General features: G+C 40.6%; 1 protein-coding gene across 1 annotated transcript in view; it reads right to left on the reverse strand.

The window, feature by feature from the left end:
* Positions 1-10,655: 10,655 nt before the first annotated feature.
* Positions 10,656-20,195, reverse strand: part of SLC35B4 (solute carrier family 35 member B4) — a 34,363-nt gene continuing 24,823 nt past the window's right edge. Inside the window, exons 6-10 of the mRNA XM_075857512.1 lie at positions 20,135-20,195; positions 19,305-19,414; positions 15,765-15,840; positions 12,246-12,321; positions 10,656-11,955 (exon numbers count right to left, since the gene is read on the reverse strand). Coding sequence (XP_075713627.1) covers positions 11,709-11,955; positions 12,246-12,321; positions 15,765-15,840; positions 19,305-19,414; positions 20,135-20,195 — 570 coding nt within the window. The 3' untranslated portion in view covers positions 10,656-11,708. The remainder of the gene's footprint in view (positions 11,956-12,245; positions 12,322-15,764; positions 15,841-19,304; positions 19,415-20,134) is intronic.

Here is a 20,195-nt window from a genome sequence, read left to right on the forward strand (position 1 = left end):
TTTTGAGAATTTTCTCAAAATATTGGTGTTTTTCAGAAATAAATACCAAATTGTTTCACTAACATAAAGTCCAATATGTCACAAGAAAATCTCTGGAATGCTTTTACCTATCCAACCGATTTCTGAGTTATTACCACATAAAGTAACACGTCAGATTTGAAGAAAATCGGCTGTGTCCTGAAGGCCAAAACATGCTGGGTCCTGTAGGGGTTAAGGACATCAAGGTGTATTGTAAATTAAATTCAAATACAACAGAATTGGAGGGAGAAAAATGAGGAAAAGTGCTATTAGGCTACATTCACATGAGTGCGATAGATTTTATGGGTGTAAAAAACATGCAAAGCACACTGATGCATAACGCAACTCACACGGACAGATTTACGCAAGTGGCATGCGTATTTCACACACACACTCGCAAACTTTTTTTCTTAATGTAATTAATGCGTAAAACACGTGCTGTCCGTGTTTTTTCACGCACCAATTGACTTAATGAAAACGCACGTAGTGAGTTTCACACAACAGACACTCGCCGAGTGAAAACTCACGCACGTGTAAATAGCTCCATTGAAATCAATGGGGCCATGTGCTGTGCGTTATTTCAACACACAGCACGTGGATGAGATTCATGCTCGTGTGAATGAGCCCTAGAGGTTTCATTTCACCACAGCAAAAACAAGTGGTACACAAAGCTTAAATTACTACCATCAAGGCTTACCAAATGGCAACATTTATGAGATTAAACAATAATAGTATTAGATCCTCTCTAGGGTATGTTCACACGTAGCGTAAACACTGCAGATCTTCTGTGCGGAAATTCTGCAGCAGTTTCGCAAGAGAAATTACATAGTTACATAGTTAGTACGGCTGAAAAAAGACACATGTCCATCAAGTTCAACCAAGGGACGGGAAAAGGGAAGGGAAAACTTTCTACAAATAGGAGCTTATACTTTTTTGTTCTAGGAAATTATCTAACCCATTTTTAAAGCCATCTACTGTCCCTGCTGTGACCAGCTCCTGCGGTAGGCTATTCCATAGATTCACAGTTCTCGCAGTAAAGAAGGCTTGTCGTCTCTGCAGGTTGAACCTTTTTTTCTCCGGACGGAGGGAGTTCCCCCTTGTTTTTTGAGGGGGTTTTACATGGAACAGGATTTCACCATATTTTTTGTATGTGCCATTAATATACTTATATAAATTAATCATGTCCCCCCTTAGTCGTCTTTTTTCAAGGCTAAATAGGTTTAATTCTTTTAATCTTTCCTCATAACTTAGATTCTCCATGTCCCTTATTAGCTTCGTTGCTCTTCTTTGTATTTTTTCCAACTCCAGGGCATCCTTTCTATGAACTGGAGCCCAGAACTGAACTGCATATTCTAGATGAGGCCTCACTAATGCTTTGTAAAGTGGTAATATTACATCCCTGTCCCGCGAGTCCATGCCTCTTTTAATACACGACAATATCTTGCTGGCCTTTGAAGCAGCTGATTGACACTGCATGCTGTTATTTAGTTTATGATTTACAAGTACACCCAGATCCTTCTCAACAAGTGACTCCCCCAGTGTAGCTCCCCCTAGGACATATGATGCATGCAGATTGTTGGTACCCAGATGCATAACTTTACATTTATCTACATTAAACTTCATCTGCCAACTGGACGCCCAAACACTTAGTTTGTTTATATCTGCTTGCAATTCATGAACATCTTCCATAGACTGAACTATATTACATAGCTTGGTGTCATCTGCAAAAATAGAAACAGTGCTATTAATCCCATCCTCTATATCATTAATAAATAAGTTGAATAATAGTGGTCCCAGCACTGAACCCTGGGGTACACCACTTATAACCGGTGACCATTCAGAGTAGGAATCATTGACCACAACTCTCTGGATACGGTCCTTGAGCCAATTCTCAATCCAATTACAAACTATATTTTCTAAACCTATAGTCCTTAATTTACCCATTAGACGTCTATGGGGGACAGTGTCAAATGCCTTGGCAAAGTCCAAAACCACTAAATCCACAGCGGCCCCTCTGTCTAGGCTTCTGCTCACCTCTTCATAAAAACAGATTAGGTGGTTTGACAACTTCTGTCCTTAGTAAAACCGTGCTGGCTGTCACTTATAATACTATTTTTTGTCACATAATCCTGTATATAGTCCCTCAATAGCCCCTCAAACATTTTCCCCACGATGGATGTTACGCTTACCGGTCTATAATTACCCAGGGAAGACCTAGACCTCTTTTTGAAAATAGGCACCACATTTGCCCTGCGCCAGTCCCTTGGCACTATTCCAGTCACTAGAGATTCTTTGAATATTATGAAAAGGGGGACAGAAATAACTGAACTAAGCTCTTTAAAGAGGCTCTGTCACCAGATTTTGCAACCCCTGCTATTGCAGCAGATAGGCGCTGCAATGTAGATTACAGTAACGTTTTTATTTTTTTTAAACGAGCATTTTTAGCCAAGTTATGACCATTTTTGTAGTTATGCAAATGAGGCTTGCAAAAATCCAAGTGGGTGTGTTTAAAAGTAAAAGTCCAAGTGGGCGTGTATTATGTGCGTACATCGGGGCGTTTTTAATACTTTTACTAGCTGGGCGCTCTGAAGAGAAGTAACATCCTCTTCTCTTCAGAACGCCCAGCTTCTGACAGTGCAGATCTGTGACGTCACTCACAGGTCCTGCATCGTGACGGCCACATCGGCACCAGAGGCTACAGTTGATTCTGCAGCAGCATCAGCGTTTGCAGGTAAGTCGATCTTACCTGCAAACGCTGATGCTGCTGCAGAATCAACTGTAGCCTCTGGTGCCGATGTGGCCGTCACGATGCAGGACCTGTGAGTGACGTCACAGATCTGCACTGTCAGAAGCTGGGCGTTCTGAAGAGAAGAGGATGATACTTCTCTTCAGAGCGCCCAGCTAGTAAAAGTATTAAAAACGCCCCGATGTACGCACATAATACACGCCCACTTGGACTTTTACTTTTAAACACACCCACTTGGATTTTTGCAAGCCTCATTTGCATAACTACAAAAATGGTCATAACTTGGCCAAAAATGCTCGTTTTTTAAAAATAAAAACTTTACTGTAATCTACATTGCAGCGCCTATCTGCTGCAATAGCAGATAGGGGTTGCAAAATCTGGTGACAGAGCCTCTTTAAGAATTCTAGGGTGTAACCCATCTGGTCCCGGGGCTTTGTGCACATTTATTTTATTTTATTTAGCTTGGACCATATCTACATTCATCTAATTCAGTATATCAACTGATATATTAACAGCACTGGCACCGGCTACATCAGCTGCTCTTTCTTCTGTTGTATATACAGAGCTAAAGAACCCATTTAGTAACTCCGCCTTCTCTTGATCCCCTGTGACCAACTCCCCATTACCATTATCTAGGGGTCCTACATGTTCAGACCTTGGCTTTTTAGCATTTATATACTTTGTTTTACTATCCTTGGCCACCTGCCTTTCATTTTGTATTTTTGCTAATTTTATTACATTTTTACAGATTTTATTAAGCTCTTTATATTTTACAAAGGCTGCAGATGTACCCTCAGATTTGTATTTTTTAAATGCCATGTTTCAGTAACACTAAGGGTATGTTCACAAGACAGCGTCCGTAACGGCTGAAATGACGGGGATGTTTTCAGGGGAAAACATCCCCGTAATTTCAGCCGTAACGGCATGTGCAGGCACTTGAACGCCGCGTCCATTACGGACGTAATTGGCGCTGATTTTCATTGGAGTCAATGAATAACGGCTCCAATTACGCCCCAAGAAGTGACAGGTCACTTCTTTGACGCGGGCATCTATTTACGCGCCGTCATTTGACAGCGGCGCGTAAATATACGCCTCGTGTGAACAGACAAACGTCAGCCCATTGCTTTCAATGGGCAGATGTTTGTCAACGCTTTCAAGCCGCATTTTTCGGACGTAATTCGGGGCAAAAACGCCCGAATTACGTCCGTAATTCGTGTGTGTGAACATACCCTATAACTATATCTATATTTTCCTCCAGTACCAAGGCCTCCAGCTCCCCCATTTTGCTTGCTAGACTTCTGCCATTTGTGGACATACACTTTAACTTGCCTTTCAGTTTTTCACTTCTATTATCAGAAATGTGATTTGACATTATTTGGACATTTTTATTTACACTGCTGTTTTGTAACAAAAGGATCTCCTTATCTTGTTGTCTAGTCCTCTCCCCACATTCTGTTTCTTCCCCCCACAAATATAGTCTGACCCCTCTCTTACCTGACTACCCCACACCTCACGTCAATTTTCGCGCTTATTTTCTGTGTATTTGTTTTACATGTGAATCCTGACCACATAACAAAAATGCAGACATTGTATCTGCAAATATAGTGTGGCAATAAATTACACGATCATGTAGCAATCATTCTAACTAATGTTCCCACATGTTTGATCTCAGGATGGATCTTTCACAAGACTTCTACAGATTTGCAAAAAAACAAAAACAAACCTTGGTGCGTCATTGCCATAATGTAAATTTTTGGAAATCTCCCATGTGCAGGATTTCTGCTAGTCTTAAACACTGGTAGATTTACTAAGCAGAATTCTTGTACAAACGACACCAAAAAAGTGGCGTACAGATGTAGCAATCGTTATCTTGGCTTTTAACGTACGGTGGCAAGATCATTTATCTTGCCTTTTTCAATGACTTATGTGATACCACACTGCAGCAGGTTATCAGCCAAGATAAAGATGGCTACATCCGTAGGCCAAATTTATTGTTTTACACACTAAAGTTTTGAAAAGGGTGTGTGGCTAAGAGGAGACATAAAATGCACCAAATTTATTAACAGTATTAAATAAAACATTGGTGTAAAGTATGCCAGCTAAGAGGTGGCGTAAGAAAGACAAGTGTCTGACAAATTAGCATAACTTGCTAGACGTGTCATACATTCTGATAAATTTGGTGCAGTTTATGCCGGTCTTGTTTCATCTTGTCTAACTTTAGGACAGAATAAAGAAGTCTGCCGCGCTGTGCTTGGGTATTAGGGTATGTTCACACGGCGGGGGTCCGTAACGGCTGAAATTACGGGGATGTTTCAGCCTGAAAACATCCCCGTAAATTCAGCCGTACCGGCATGTGCAGGCGCTTGAACGCCGCGTCAATTACGGCCGTAATTAGCGCTGCTATTCATTGGAGTCAATGAATAGCGGCTCCAATTACGGCCAAAGAAGTGACAGGTCACTTCTTCTACACGGGCGTCTATTTACGCGCCGTCATTTGACAGCGGCGCGTAAATATACACCTCGTGTGAACAGACAAACGTCTGCCCATTGCTTTCAATGGGCAGATGTTTGTCAGCGCTATTGAGGCGCTATTTTCAGACGTAATTCGGGGCAAAAACGCCCGAATTACGTCCGTAAATAGGCCGTGTGAACATACCCTTACACTGTTGAGGTCGTTTATGGTGTGCAAACAAATCCCTGCAAATCACGTTGTACTTTGACTTCTTGCACCCATCCTGTATGGCCAACACAAGGTGTATGCTCATATTCTGGCCTTTCAAGTCCTCCTTGCAGAATATACATACAGATAATGTAAACAGATGGAAACTGCAGACAGGAAAGTTGTGTAAATGTTGAATGATGTAAAATCCAGGCCTAAGGAACAGATGAGACACAGAACTTACATTTATTTTTAACCCACTCTTCCAGTTGTTACTTTGGTGAAATCCTAGACAATCTCACATTATATAAACTCAGGTTACATAAGCCCTGAAGACCTAGTTGACGCATCACAACAGACAACTTCTAAATCTCACATATGCCACAAACCTATGTACTTGTAAAACCATAAATAATAGGTGCATACATGAAAATGAAAGTTCAAAGGTTGTAACGTTCCTGAGCAGCTTTACACACCATGACACCTTTGCATAATGTAAGATTTAAAGGGCCACTGAACAAAAGACCTTATTTACACGAGCGTATTTCACGTCCGTGAGACGCGCGTGAAAATCACACACGTTGCACGGACCTATGCAAGTGAATGGAGCCATTCAGACATTCCGTGTTTTTCACGCAGCGTGTGTCCGCTGCGTGAAACTCACTGCATGTCCTATACTTGTGCGTTTTTAGCTAATCACGCACCCATTGAAGTCAATGGGTGATTGAAAATCACGGACGCGCATCCGTGTGCGGTGCGTGATTCGCACAACTGTCACTGAAGAAATGGGAAAAATTAAACCACCTCCTTCATTTCATTTTGTAAACATCAAAACCGCGTGACATAAGGACACGCACCAAACACTGATGACACAGAACTGCAACACACGCAAAACGCTGCGTTTTTTACGTGCGCAAAACTGACACGTTTGTGTGAATTTAGGCCTAAAGTTCAAACCTTATAAAAATACACCACAGGTTAATTTATGAACATTTTTGCTGCAAATTTTTTTTCTGATCTACTTTGCTGGTGCTGTAAATGCTGCAGAATTTCCACACAGAATTCAGTTACGAAAAATTTGAAGCGTTTATGCTACGTCAGAACCCGGCCTTAAGGGGTTGTCAGTTTAATTTGTAAAAAACTCTAACTGCAGTAAAGGTTATAAAATGGAATTAAATCCCCCACTGCTCCAGTCGTCTCAGATGGTCTTTGTTTACGTGTTCTTCAGTGATGGCATGCCGTTTCATCCATGAAATAGCTGTAGCCAATCACGCGAATGTATGGGATGTTATTGCTGCAGGAAAAGTAAAAACAAAAGTCCAGCTAGGACCACTGGAGCAGTGGGCGTTTTCACAGGCGAGTAACCTTGAGTTTTGTTTTGTTGTTTTTTTAAAAACATTTACTGTAGTTCATTTAATTTGTATAACTCTGAGAATGAGCTTTTAAAATTTCAAAACAGGCATTTACTCAGTGAACCATACAGAATACACTGAGACATCAACTACATATTATTCAAGTAGGAGGATAACTTCGATAACAAAATAGCTTTTTCCCCCTCATTACGGCTCTTTGCAATCTGTCCCATTAGTAGATGTTGTCCCCTTTAATATAGGTTTTTACTCCTAAAATGTTGCTCATTTAAGACGTCCTCTCTTTACCAAATCAGAGATAAAATTACTTGATACTGCAAGTGATTATATTACAGTTAGGACACTTAATCCAGCAATACACAAATAGAGAATTGCCAGCCAAATGACTGGCTGACAGTCCCCCCCCCCCCCTCCCTATATAAAACTTGCATGCTCGGATTGGCCAACCTAGCATTTTTATTTCAATAGGGAGAGGGAAGACAAGCTAGGCCAAAGAAAAAATAATATTATGCTCTTATACACTTTAGCAGATGCCGGCGATGATGTTGGGATCCTAGGACATTGAATATGTTTTTTCAAAACTAGACTACCTCTTTATATACAATAAAGTGAAGAGCGTTAACAGAGAATGTCTCTCGCTCTGGGCGATTTGTCCTGACCTGCATACATAGACAGCCTATTGATGTTAATGGGAAACTATGTAATGCTTAATTTCCCCTGTGGTGGCGCTGCAGGGAAACTAAACACTAACAGATTTCTCTACGGATTACAGTTGATCACTGGGGGTTCCAACAGGGGGGACACTTTGAGATGTACTTATTGTCAGCTTTACATGTCCTCGCCCATTAAAACCAACGTTAGCGGTTTTATTTACATTATTCTTCTTCCTACATGCAAATTGTGACTTCCAAAGATATATATACTGAAGTAGGTAGCCTACTTTTTACGGTCTAAAAGATTAGCTTAATTTAAATATTTGTATAAATAAGTAATAAGAATTTTTTATTTAGTAATTATAAAGAACTTGTTTAGTACATAACTATCCGATGTACAGCACAGAGGACAGTGTAAATAAAACTCTAATTGTAAACAGGCTAGTCCCATAGCAGGGTATGAAGTCACATTTCACATCTTCCAACCAACTCCCTCCTTATATAATAGATATAAAAGCAGGGTCAAAAACAAGGCACATATTGAAAAAAGTAACATGAACCATAGTACAGAGCTGGAAGTCCGAAGAATGCAGAATACAGCTTCTTAATCTTTCAGGGTGTCTCACTTACCTTCTGCTGATATTGATGTAACCCTAGAATCTTAAAGGGCTACTAAACTTAATACTATTAATACATGATCATTTTTGTTTGTTTCATTAACGATAGCCCCTGAATCTGCAGCTTATATAATAAAATTAGTGTTGTACAGTCTATAGCTGTCGTACAGACATGTCCAGCTTTATGTCGTCTTTACATACAGTGAAGGAAATAAGTATTTGATCCCTTGCTGATTTTGTAAGTTTGCCCACTGTCAAAGATATGAACAGTCTAGAATTTTTAGGCTAGATTAATTTTACCAGTGAGAGATAGATTATATTTAAAAAAAAAAAAAAAGAAAAATCACATAGTCAAAATTATATATATTTATTTGCATTGTGCACAGAGAAATAAGTATTTGATCCCCTACCAACCATTAAGAGTTCAGCCTCCTCCAGACCAGTTACACGCTCCAAATCAACTTGGTGCCTGCATTAAAGACAGCTGTCTTAAATGGTCACCTGTATAAAAGACTCCTGTCCACAGACTCAATTAATCAGTCTGACTCTAACCTCTACAACATGGGCAAGACCAAAGAGCTTTCTAAGGATGTCAGGGACAAGATCATAGACCTGCACAAGGCTGGAATGGGCTACAAAACCATAAGTAAGACGCTGCGTGAGAAGGAGACAACTGTTGGTGCAATAGTAAGAAAATGGAAGACATACAAAATGACTGTCAATCGACATCGATCTGGGGCTCCATGCAAAATCTCACCACGTGGGGTTTCCTTGATCCTGAGGAAGGTGAGAGCTCAGCCGAAAACTACACGGGGGGAACTTGTTAATGATCTCAAGGCAGCTGGGACGATAGTCACCAAGAAAACCATTGGTAACACATTATGCCGTAATGGATTAAAATCCTGCAGTGCCCGCAAGGTCTCCCTGCTCAAGAAGGCACATGTACAGGCCCGTCTGAAGTTTGCAAATGAACATCTGGATGATTCTGAGAGTGTTTGGGAGAAGGTGCTGTGGTCAGATGAGACTAAAATTGAGCTCTTTGGCATTAACTCAACTCGTGGTGTTTGGAGGAAGAGAAATGCTGCCTATGACCCAAAGAACACTGTCCCCATTGTCAAGCATGGAGGTGGAAACATTATGTTTTAGGGGTGTTTCTCTGCTAAGGGCACAGGACTACTTCACCGGATCAATGGGAGAATGGATGGAGCCATGTACCGTCAAATGCTGAGTGACAACCTCCTTCCCTCCACCAGGACATTAAAAATGGCTCGTGGCTGGGTCTTCCAGCACGACAATGACCCGAAACATACAGCCAAGGCAACAAAGGAGTGGCTCAAAAAGAAGCACATTAAGGTCATGGAGTGGCCTAGCCAGTCTCCAGACCTTAATCCCATTGAAAACTTATGGAGGGAGCTGAAGATCCGAGTTGCCAAGCGACAGCCTCAAAATCTTAATGATTTACAGATGATCTGCAAAGAGGAGTGGGCCAAAATTCCATCTAACATGTGTGCAAGCCTCATCATCAACTACAAAAAACGTCTGACTACTGTGCTTGCCAACAAGGGTTTTGCCACCAAGTATTAAGTCTTGTTTGCCAAAGGGATCAAATACTTATTTCTCTATGCACAATGCAAATAAATATATATCATTTTGACTATGTGATTTTCAGTTTTTTTATATAATCTATCTCTCACTGGTAAAATTAACCTAGCCTAAAAATTCTAGACTGTTCATGTCTTTGACAGTGGGCAAACTTACAAAGGGATCAAATACTTATTTCCTTCACTGTATGTACATTCTGTCATACAACGATTGCTACAAATGTCTGGATTATAAAAAGTGAAGCTTCTAAATTGACCTGCTAATATACACATTTATTTGGAGAAATGGGTAGTGGTGATCATAGGGGTTGACTTTCAAAGTAATTAGAAGTCATCCTCTGTGTGTAACCGTTTTTAACCTTGGCAAACGTAGATGCATTCAACTTGCCCAGATAATGGAGAGAAGATAGGTTATGTGTAGAGACTCTAAACCTAAAGTCTAAGGCCGCATTCAGACTAACGTAGGGAAACTCACGTGAAAAACTTCAGTTCTTCACGTCAGAGTTGCCCACGTGCGGGTCCCGGTTTCACGGATCCCCATAGGCTTGCGTCTATCCAGGGATCTGTGAAAACGGAACAAAATAGGACAGTTTGTATGTTTCAAAGGACCCTTGAAACAACGGCCATGTGAACTGCCCCATTGAAATACATGCGTCTGTGTAGCGGCCGTTGATTTAACGGCCGTCACACGGACGTATACCACGGTCGTCTGAATTTGGCCTAATTATTCATGGTATACTCAACAATGTCTAATGTGGTACAGTTCTAAAAATCCTCAATCATCTATGTGTATATAAAACTTTTATAGCTTATCAATTACATACAAAAACTGTAAACGGTGTGGGGTCCACGCACAGAAAGCAGTCACTCTCCATATAAATGAATGGGAGAGAGAAAAACAGATGAGTGAGCACGCTGAGCCAGCTCTCCACAATAATTAGGACCTGGGACCCTTTAATGACATGCCCTAACACAGAAAGGAGCAAAGCCCTTTTCACTGGGATAGTAGAATTATTAGTGATCAATGGACTTACACAAATCTGCAGGTAGTTCAACTACTATCTTTACTTCAGGACTCACAATGCATAAACCACTCCAAAACAATGGAGAAGATATGCCACAAAGCTGAACTTGGGGTGTATTCAAATAATAAAAATTATATAGTTCGGTACTACACACAATAAGAAGTAACACTGAAAGTTTAAAGAAACGTTGCAATATGAAAATGAGGTACAGGCAGTAATCCTTGTCCACTTACTACTTGGAGCAGGAAAGGACTTGTGCTATTACTGACATCTCTTTACATTACACAGCAGCTTATGTCTGGTGCTGTGAAATATACAATACTGACTAGTGAAAAGCTATTAAACATGTAACATGTATAGAATTCTATATAAGAATTGATATGGAAACTGATACTGCGTGTGTCACCGGGCTCCACCCATACATAGAAATAGTACAAATAAAATGCAAAATTAAAATTATTTGATACAATGAACGGTCTATTCATCTATATTAGCCTGTTTTCACATCTGCACTGTTTTCGGTTATACTGTTCTGTCAGAGGAACAGAAGAACTAGAAAAACATAAGCGCTGGATCATTCGCATGGCGAAAAACCAATGGCACCCATTGACTTTAATACATTGTCATATTGCCGGACAAAATAGCGCAGCATGCTGCGCTATTTTGTCCTGCAAAATGATGAAATCTGCGATGGATATGGAGACTCCGATGCAGATGTGAACAGAGCCTTACTTATCCTTATCTATTATTTTTCCTTACAATTTCCTTTCTAACCTAAACCACCAAAGCATTTGATGGTTTTATGACCGGTTCACATACATCAACTGCAAGTAGAAATTTTAACCAATCACATTTAACGACATGTCCATTATTACCTAATATGTCTTATCCATCTCACATTATAAAAATTTTTATAGGTCTAAAATTACAAAGTTCAATGAAAGAAATATAATAAATAGTGCTTCACTCCTCCCAGAATTCAGGGCAACGGCATTTTGCATAAAGAATAAGGGGAACTTCTAGTCCTTCTTGGCTTCCTTTTTGTCCGTGCTAGGAGCAGTTTGGATGGTGTTCCACACTTCAGTGTACAGAAGAGTACCCATAAAAACTAGAAGAGTGCCCATCCAGTGCCATGTGGTAAAAGGGTTTTTGAAGTATAGAATAGAGATGATGAGACTTAGAAATTTCCGCAATGTGACAACTAGGGTCACAGTAAGTGAAGGACATTCTGTAGTGAGAATGAATACTCCACGGATACATATATACCTTGATGAATGTGTTAAGGAAAAGAACACTGACATTTTCATAAGTGGAGCCTCCATTATACACGAGTACACCCATAAGAGGGAAACACCAGAGAAGTACAAAGCTGGAACAATCCATTTTAACTTTAGCTTTACACTTTGCTGGTGTGATGAATACCACATGTCATATCTATTTGGGAATATAATGAAAAGAAACATTTAGCAAGAGCGTTATCCAGCTGGAGACCAGACATTGCTGTTATCTCCTACATGAACTTTAAAACAGCTATAAAATCCAATAGGCAAGGATACTGAGTGATCACATTCATGAGAAGATAAAACCACATGATCGGCATCTGTATTTCCAGTAGAGGCAGCTGGAACGGCTCTGTAATGCATTGAACATGGACAGTACAGTCTCAATAATAATAGTGAAAACTCAAAGGCTATGGACACCTTTGCACTTTTTTTTTTTTATATATATTGTTTATTTGCTTCCCAAATGCAAAATTAAAAGGAGTTATGTGGGGAGCGAAAAGTATCATCAGTGTACTCACTTCAGTATGCGAGTACACTCGCTAATATAAATTCCAGCCCCCGTTGCACTGATTATGAGACGTTAATAGATATTTTTTTTTATAGCGCTGGCGGGGGACCGGAAGTCCTTCATGATGACATGACTCTTCATCATGTGACCGGTCCCACTGTAATATATGTACAAGCAGTAACTATGTAATCTCTAAAGGAAATTAGAGTACATCGTGGGCCGGTCACATGACGAAGAGTCATGTCATCATGAAGAAAAAGACTGTGAAACTGGACCGGAATGTACATAAGTGAGTGTACTCACATACTTTGCGCTCCCTACATAACCCCTTCAAGCAACTCTCGAGTCTTTATTAAAAATGCACAGAACCTACAGCTGCAAAATTGTAGGACAACTGTATATAGCTATTTCTGCTGCGGTTTCTGACATAAATCGGACAGCACACCGCTCCTTTTCTATCCCTCCCTTCTCTTAGTGTTAGAGATAGCAGCAGAGTATGGGAAGAGGTTGTACTTGGCAGATCAGAGTGTGGAGAGGGAGGAAAACATCCAAGTCTTTAGGGAGGGCAGATCAGTTTAGATTGGGAGCGAGAACACAGCAGGAAAGGGTAAATCACACAGGCGGTCAGTATTCGAGTGAAAATAGGGAGCAGAGCATACATTGCAGTTTGCAAGGGGGAAAATCACACAGGGTGTAGCGACCAGACTCTGCAGGGGGAGGAAGGCAATGTCAGTGTATGCACAGTAGCGAGAAGATTATACAAGGGCTGTATTACAAGGGTAAATCAGTACAGGAATTAATCTGTACCTATACATTAGAGCTTGTGAAGACAGACACATCCTGGACACACAGACCTCACATCCAGAATGTAGGAGGGGTATGCCCACATGAGAAAAGTCTGAAACTAGTAGCAGGTTGTAAACTGCATATCAGGGGTCTGAAAATCAATAAGTGGAAGAAGATTGCAGCCTGAAACTCTAACCACTAACATATATAGAAATACATTTTTTCCCCATGTGAAAAGGTGTCCACAGCCTTTAAAATAAGTATATGCTTAGTATTCACTTATATATATATATATATATATATATATATATATTTATGACACACACATTATTTATGTCAAGGAAAGGAACAATTGAGATCACACATCATTGATTTCAGGAGGTCAAGTATTCTGCTGTAAAATACACAAAAGTATTATTAAAAAAAAAAAAACAAACTTATTTTGCACAACATACAATCGTTTAATTCAACGTAGAAAGATGAACATCTGTGAAAATTCTTTGCTTAAGGAAACACGAAAAGAAAATACACAACAGAATGAAAAAAAAATCCTAGCAATTCCTTCATTTGATCCTATTCGGTCTCATTTTCTAATACTAATATTTAAAAAATGATAGATGTGTCCCAGGAGAACAGTCATTACCCCCTCCTTTTTCTCACAATCCTGTGTCTGGCAGTAAAGGCTCATGCACACGACCGTAAGGGTTTTCACTATCCGCAAACACGGATCCGCAAATATGTAACCGTCCGCAAGAAGTCTATCGGCGAGTCCATGCCGCAATTGCGGACAAGAATAGGACATGTATATTTTGTGGATCATTTGTGGACACACATCCGTAAATATACTGAAAGGTGTCCGTGGCCAATAGAAGTGAATGGGCCGCAATTTCATCCGGAATTACCGGATCTGTAATTACGGTTGTATGCATCGGGCCTAAGACAAGTGGCTGCAGCAGGAGCCACCCCCAATGCTATCTGCAATAGGTTACAAAGAATGCTCTGACCCCTGGCTAAGCCCTGGCCCTCAGCTGTCTGATCAGCAGGAAATGAACACCTGTGTTCTCTGAAGGATTTCTACAAGACAGCCGGTTTCCAGAACATGCAGAAAATCCTGCTGTCCGACAAACAAAGTAAGGCCTTATTCACACAAACTTAGTTCACGGCCGTGATATGCTCGTGATTTTCGTACGGACCTATGTAACTCAATGGGGCCGTTCAGACAGTGTGATTTACACGCAGCCTGTGTCCGCTGCGTAAAACTCACGACATGTGCTATACTTGGGCGTTTTTCACGCATCACGCACTCATTGAAGTCAATGGGTGTGTGAAAATCACGCGCGGCACACGGACGCACTTCCGTGTGCTGCGCGTGAGTCGCGCAACAGTTGTTAAAAAAATGAAGGGACAAATGAAACCACCTCCTTCATTTCTGTTTATGAACATAAAAACAGTGTCATAACGATGCCATATGCGCGAAAATCGCAGAACCACGCACCACATACTGATGACACACGCAACTGCAACGCACAAAAACGCTGCGTTTTTTTGCACGCGCAAAACACACACGTTCGTGTGAATAAGGCCTTAGCAAGTTTATAATTCATTTCTAGGTTTAGTGTTCCTTTTACTTATCTTTTAATAAAAAGTGCTGGAGTATATGTTATTCTACATTCATACAGAATGCTTAAGGAGGCTGTCGTTTTCCTGCCTTTAGAGTGCAGCGCATTGTGGGAGCCGATGACCGATAACATACAAATGTGAAGCAGCAGGAAACCCCGACAATTATATGACGTAATCTGTTGACAATCTGATGTGTAAGGAGGCAGCCTGACTGTCACCCAATGTCTGGTATTGGAAGAAAGAAGGATTGGGTATGTTGGATTCATACATATCCAATCTATTCTACTCCTGGGAGAGAAGCCAATGCCAGAGGGGTCTGGCAGCCACATATTCCCCTTCCCCTATGACAATAAGCCATGGTGCTTGTATGTTCTACACTTGTTTGCCAGTGTTGCCGCTTACACTCCAAAAATGCTAAAACTATTCTGCTTATGTGTTGTTTGGTACTGTATAATTGGTGGCTGTAAACTTGTACAACGATAGTAAAGCAAAAATAAAAATTTGGATATTGACAACAATGCATGTGATCACACCAGGGAACCATTTGACCAACTATCTAACTTCTCAATTTTCTACCAAAATATTGTATTTTTTGTCTCCATACTACAACCCAAGTAAAAGAACAAAAGGGAAAAAAGCAATCATTTTTCAATAACCTTTTACCAAGATACAGGTTACAACCAGGAACATTACTAGTGTACTCTGCTTTAACACACTTTTAAATTGTAAGTCAGAGACTGGTACTAGAAACTTCTCCTTATATTCAAGTTATCTAGACGCAGTGATGGATCAAACTTACAATGTTCCTCATGCGTTGTGTGCAGCCAGGCAACATGTACCAATGGAAAAGTGATAAACAAGTAAGACTGTATACTCACCGCTCTGTGAGAACATCACTGCATGATTATATATGTCAGGGGCTAAAAGCAGGAATCCCGGCAGTGGTAATGCATGCTGGGGGAAAAGGGACAACAAGAAACAAGTTCATCAATTGACCTCCAATTCTTTTGGATAGGATTATAATCATGTCACATGGGTTATAAACACTCAGCATTTTCTTTGTACGATTAATATTAGTAATGAATGTACATCATAACGTGTAGATTGTAAACTTGCCAGCAGGGCTCTCCTTAGAAAAACAATTGGGAACAATGCTACAATATAAACCTATGTCACAGTGCCCTGTAACTTATTGTACAGTGTTGCGGAAAATATTGGCACATTATAAAGATGATCATCTTTATGCTTAGTGTGCTTTCATGCACACAGACACAGTGGCAGGAAGGACGACCCCATTGTCACAAGTGGCAGATTTTGTTGTAGAAGTTTCTGAAGGAAATAAGTATTTGATCCCTTGCTGATTTTGTAAGTTTGCCCACTGTCAAAGACATGAACAGTCTAGAATTTTTAGGCTAGGTTAATTTTACCAGTGAGAGATAGATTATATTTAAAAAAAAAAACTGAAAATCACGGTGTCAAAATTATATATATTTATTTGCATTGTGCAGAGAGAAATAAGTATTTGATCCCCTTCCAACCATTAAGAGCTCAGCCTCCTCCAGACCAGTTACACGCTCCAAATCAACTTGGTGCCTGCATTAAAGACAGCTGTCTTAAATGGTCACCTGTATAAAAGACTCCTGTCCACAGACTCAATTAATCAGTCTGACTCTAACCTCTACAACATGGGCAAGACCAAAGAGCTTTCTAAGGATGTCAGGGACAAGATCATAGACCTGCACAAGGCTGGAATGGGCTACAAAACCATAAGTAAGACGCTGAGTGAGAAGGAGACAACTGTTGGTGCAATAGTAAGAAAATGGAAGACATACAAAATGACTGTCAATCGACATCGATCTGGGGCTCCATGCAAAATCTCACCTCGTGGGGTATCCTTGATCCTGAGGAAGGTGAGAGCTCAGCCGAAAACTACACGGGGGGAACTTGTTAATGATCTCAAGGCAGCTGGGACCACAGTCACCAAGAAAACCATTGGTAACACATTACGCCGTAATGGATTAAAATCCTGCAGTGCCCGCAAGGTCCCCCTGCTCAAGAAGGCACATGTACAGGCCCGTCTGAAGTTTGCAAATGAACATCTGGAGGATTCTGAGAGTGATTGGGAGAAGGTGCTGTGGTCAGATGAGACTAAAATTGAGCTCTTTGGCATTAACTTAACTCGCCGTGTTTGGAGGAAGAGAAATGCTGCCTATGACCCAAAGAACACCGTCCCCACTGTCAAGCATGGAGGTGGAAACATTATGTTTTGGGGGTGTTTCTCTGCTAAGGGCACAGGACTACTTCACCGCATCAATGGGAGAATGGATGGAGCCATGTATCGTCGAATCCTGAGTGAGAACCTCCTTCCCTCCACCAGGACATTAAAAATGGCTCGTGGCTGGGTCTTCCAGCACGACAATGACCCGAAACATACAGCCAAGGCAATAAAGGAGTGGCTCAAAAAGAAGCACATTAAGTTCATGGAGTGGCCTAGCCAGTCTCCAGACCTTAATCCCATCGAAAACTTATGGAGGGAGCTGAAGTTCCGAGTTGCCAAGCGACAGCCTCGAAATCTTAATGATTTACAGATGATCTGCAAAGAGGAGTGGGCCAAAATTCCATCTAACATGTGTGCAAACCTCATCATCAACTACAAAAAACGTCTGACTGCTGTGCTTGCCAACAAGGGTTTTGCCACCAAGTATTAAGTCTTGTTTGCCAAAGGGATCAAATACTTATTTCTCTGTGCACAATGCAAATAAATATATATAATTTTGACTGTGATTTTCTGTTTTTTTTAAATATAATCTATCTCTCACTGGTAAAATTAACCTAGCCTAAAAATTCTAGACTATTCATGTCTTTGACAGTGGGGAAACTTACAAAATCAGCAAGGGATCAAATACTTATTTCCTTCACTGTATCTGGATGAAACTTGCAGAAATCCATGCAGCTGTTGCAGAAACCACCCCATTCACCCAAAATTACTGCAACAAAATCTGCCGCCTGTGACTGCACCTTAATACAGTGCAGGACATTGTCCGGAATTTAATTCATTAGGCAGGAGCTCCCCAGTCACAAACATACAAGCTGCATGATAACATCAAGTGGTAGCTCAGCGACAGATTCTTTATAAATCTCCCAAATTTTGCAAGTTGCACCCAAGAACATGGACAGCCTCAGGCTACATATAGAGCTATTATTGTACACCATTATTCCCTACAAAAATCGGAAAGGTTTGTGTAGACATTAAAAAGGGATTTTTCCCAACTGTACAGCTCATTCGCAAAATAGTCATTATAAAAACCACATGTTTCCAAATGGTACCTGTTTAAATGAATGAGCAACCAAGTTACATATGATCACGCTGAGCCCGCCACAGTGGGAACCACATGTTCTAGCTACTAAAGTGGGGTCCTGAGAGGCAAACACTTCTCTATGATGGGGTTGTGTGGTTGGGAATACCTCCTTAAAAGCACTGCACGTGAACTTAGCACAGAGTGTTGCAATAGATAACCCACTCCTATCCTTAAAGTTTTTGAACACAGCAGTTTTCTACTCATGCAGTGCGGCAGAGAGAGGAAGGGGGAAACCTAAAAAAATAACTAAACATTTACACACTGCTAATCCCAGTGGACTAACACCAGGCAAATCCAAGTAAATCATAATGTTCAATAAAGAATCCTAAGAGGCTGCAACAGAAGGACGTGGATAACAGTGTCTTCCAGCAATCGCGATTCACCACCCTTTTGAAAGAGAGAGGGAAAAATGATTTTCAGGTGAGAATCTGTCGAAGGCCTGTATTTTCCTATGTTCTCCCATACAGGGCTTTCATGGAAGAAGCTAAAAGTCTGCAAATCCCAGGGTCGGGCTGAGGATCAGCCTGCCACATGTTTTTATGCTTAAAAAGAAGTTTGTTTAATTTTACCTTTGTGAGTATATGGAATAAAATATTTTCCTTGCATTATATGTCGGAGGTATCTGCACTATGTCCCCTTTTCAGTCTTGACACAGGAATACGGTGCAAAACGATCCTGGAACCCGAATGCAGGAAAGCGCTGTATGGGAGAGGATAAGAAAATACAGGACCCAGACAGATCTCACCTGACATCATTTTTTCCCCAATGCAAAAAGTTGGCACGTCACGTTTTCTGAAAAACCATTTTAGTTGTGATACCATTGCTGTATTTTGAATTTGCTTATTTGTGGCCAGTGAAATGTTTTTTGTTTTTTTTGTCCCCGCTGTACATTATTGCAATTTATTATATACACAACCAGGAAGAACTCCCCCCCCCCCCCATTTCTATGTAAATCTAGACTACGTTTTCTTAATGGTAGGGGGCATTGGATTTTATTTGGCAGTGATTAGCTCAATATGAAATTTCTTCATAACCAATGATCCATGCAGACAGTCTTACATTATAAAACAAGGCTTCCTTAGAATGTTTCCCATATTCCTTATAGAGCGTTTCCTGGAATATCCCCATTCTGGCCGACAGCAAAAGAGCGAAAGTCAGAGCAGCAATACCTAGGGACCACATCAGAAGCATATTTATCAATACAGAATTCTACAATCTCAATTACTCCACATTTTAGCAACAACTCATATTTTATACTGACATTGCTAATGAAATTCTGCTCTAAGAAGAACCTTAATAGTGTGTTTAATGTGACATTTCAAAACATCAATGACTGTTTTATTATTTCTACTTTCCTTCCTCTTCATTTTGAATTTAAAATGTCAGAGGAACAGAGAAAATAAGGCATGTGTAACATGTTTGATATTAGGAACATGTGGGGTACGGGTCACACTTTTCTTTAAAAAAATGCATTGTAAAGTGCAAGGTCCACAAATCTTTGCACTGCTGAGATTAACCCTTAATTCTGCTGTCAAGCTCATCAACGATTATAAAAGGATTGTGGTAACCAGTGACTACATATTAACAATGACATTGGGGAGACCATGCGAGCAGTGCTCCATGATCTACTGTATCCCCTGTGCAGTGCGCCAGATTCATCAATAGGGCGCAGCATTAGAAAAGTAGTAGAATGTTTATCAGCAAGTCAAACTCTGCGCAACCCAATCCCCTCCTGTCTTTTCTTTTTTTTTATAAACATAGTGATATGTTGCTACCAGTCACCTCGAGACCCCCACCAATTAGACATTTATGACATATCCTATGGATATGCCATAAATGTCTAAGATGGGAAAACCCCTTTAAGATGTCTGATTACAAAGAGAACATACCTAAAAGCCACCAGAGAAAGGTTGCCAAACCATCTTCTTCACTGGATGTTGAATGGGATGC

This window comes from Rhinoderma darwinii, chromosome 3 (assembly GCF_050947455.1).
Source record: "Rhinoderma darwinii isolate aRhiDar2 chromosome 3, aRhiDar2.hap1, whole genome shotgun sequence".
Taxonomy (NCBI): Eukaryota; Metazoa; Chordata; class Amphibia; order Anura; family Rhinodermatidae; genus Rhinoderma; species Rhinoderma darwinii.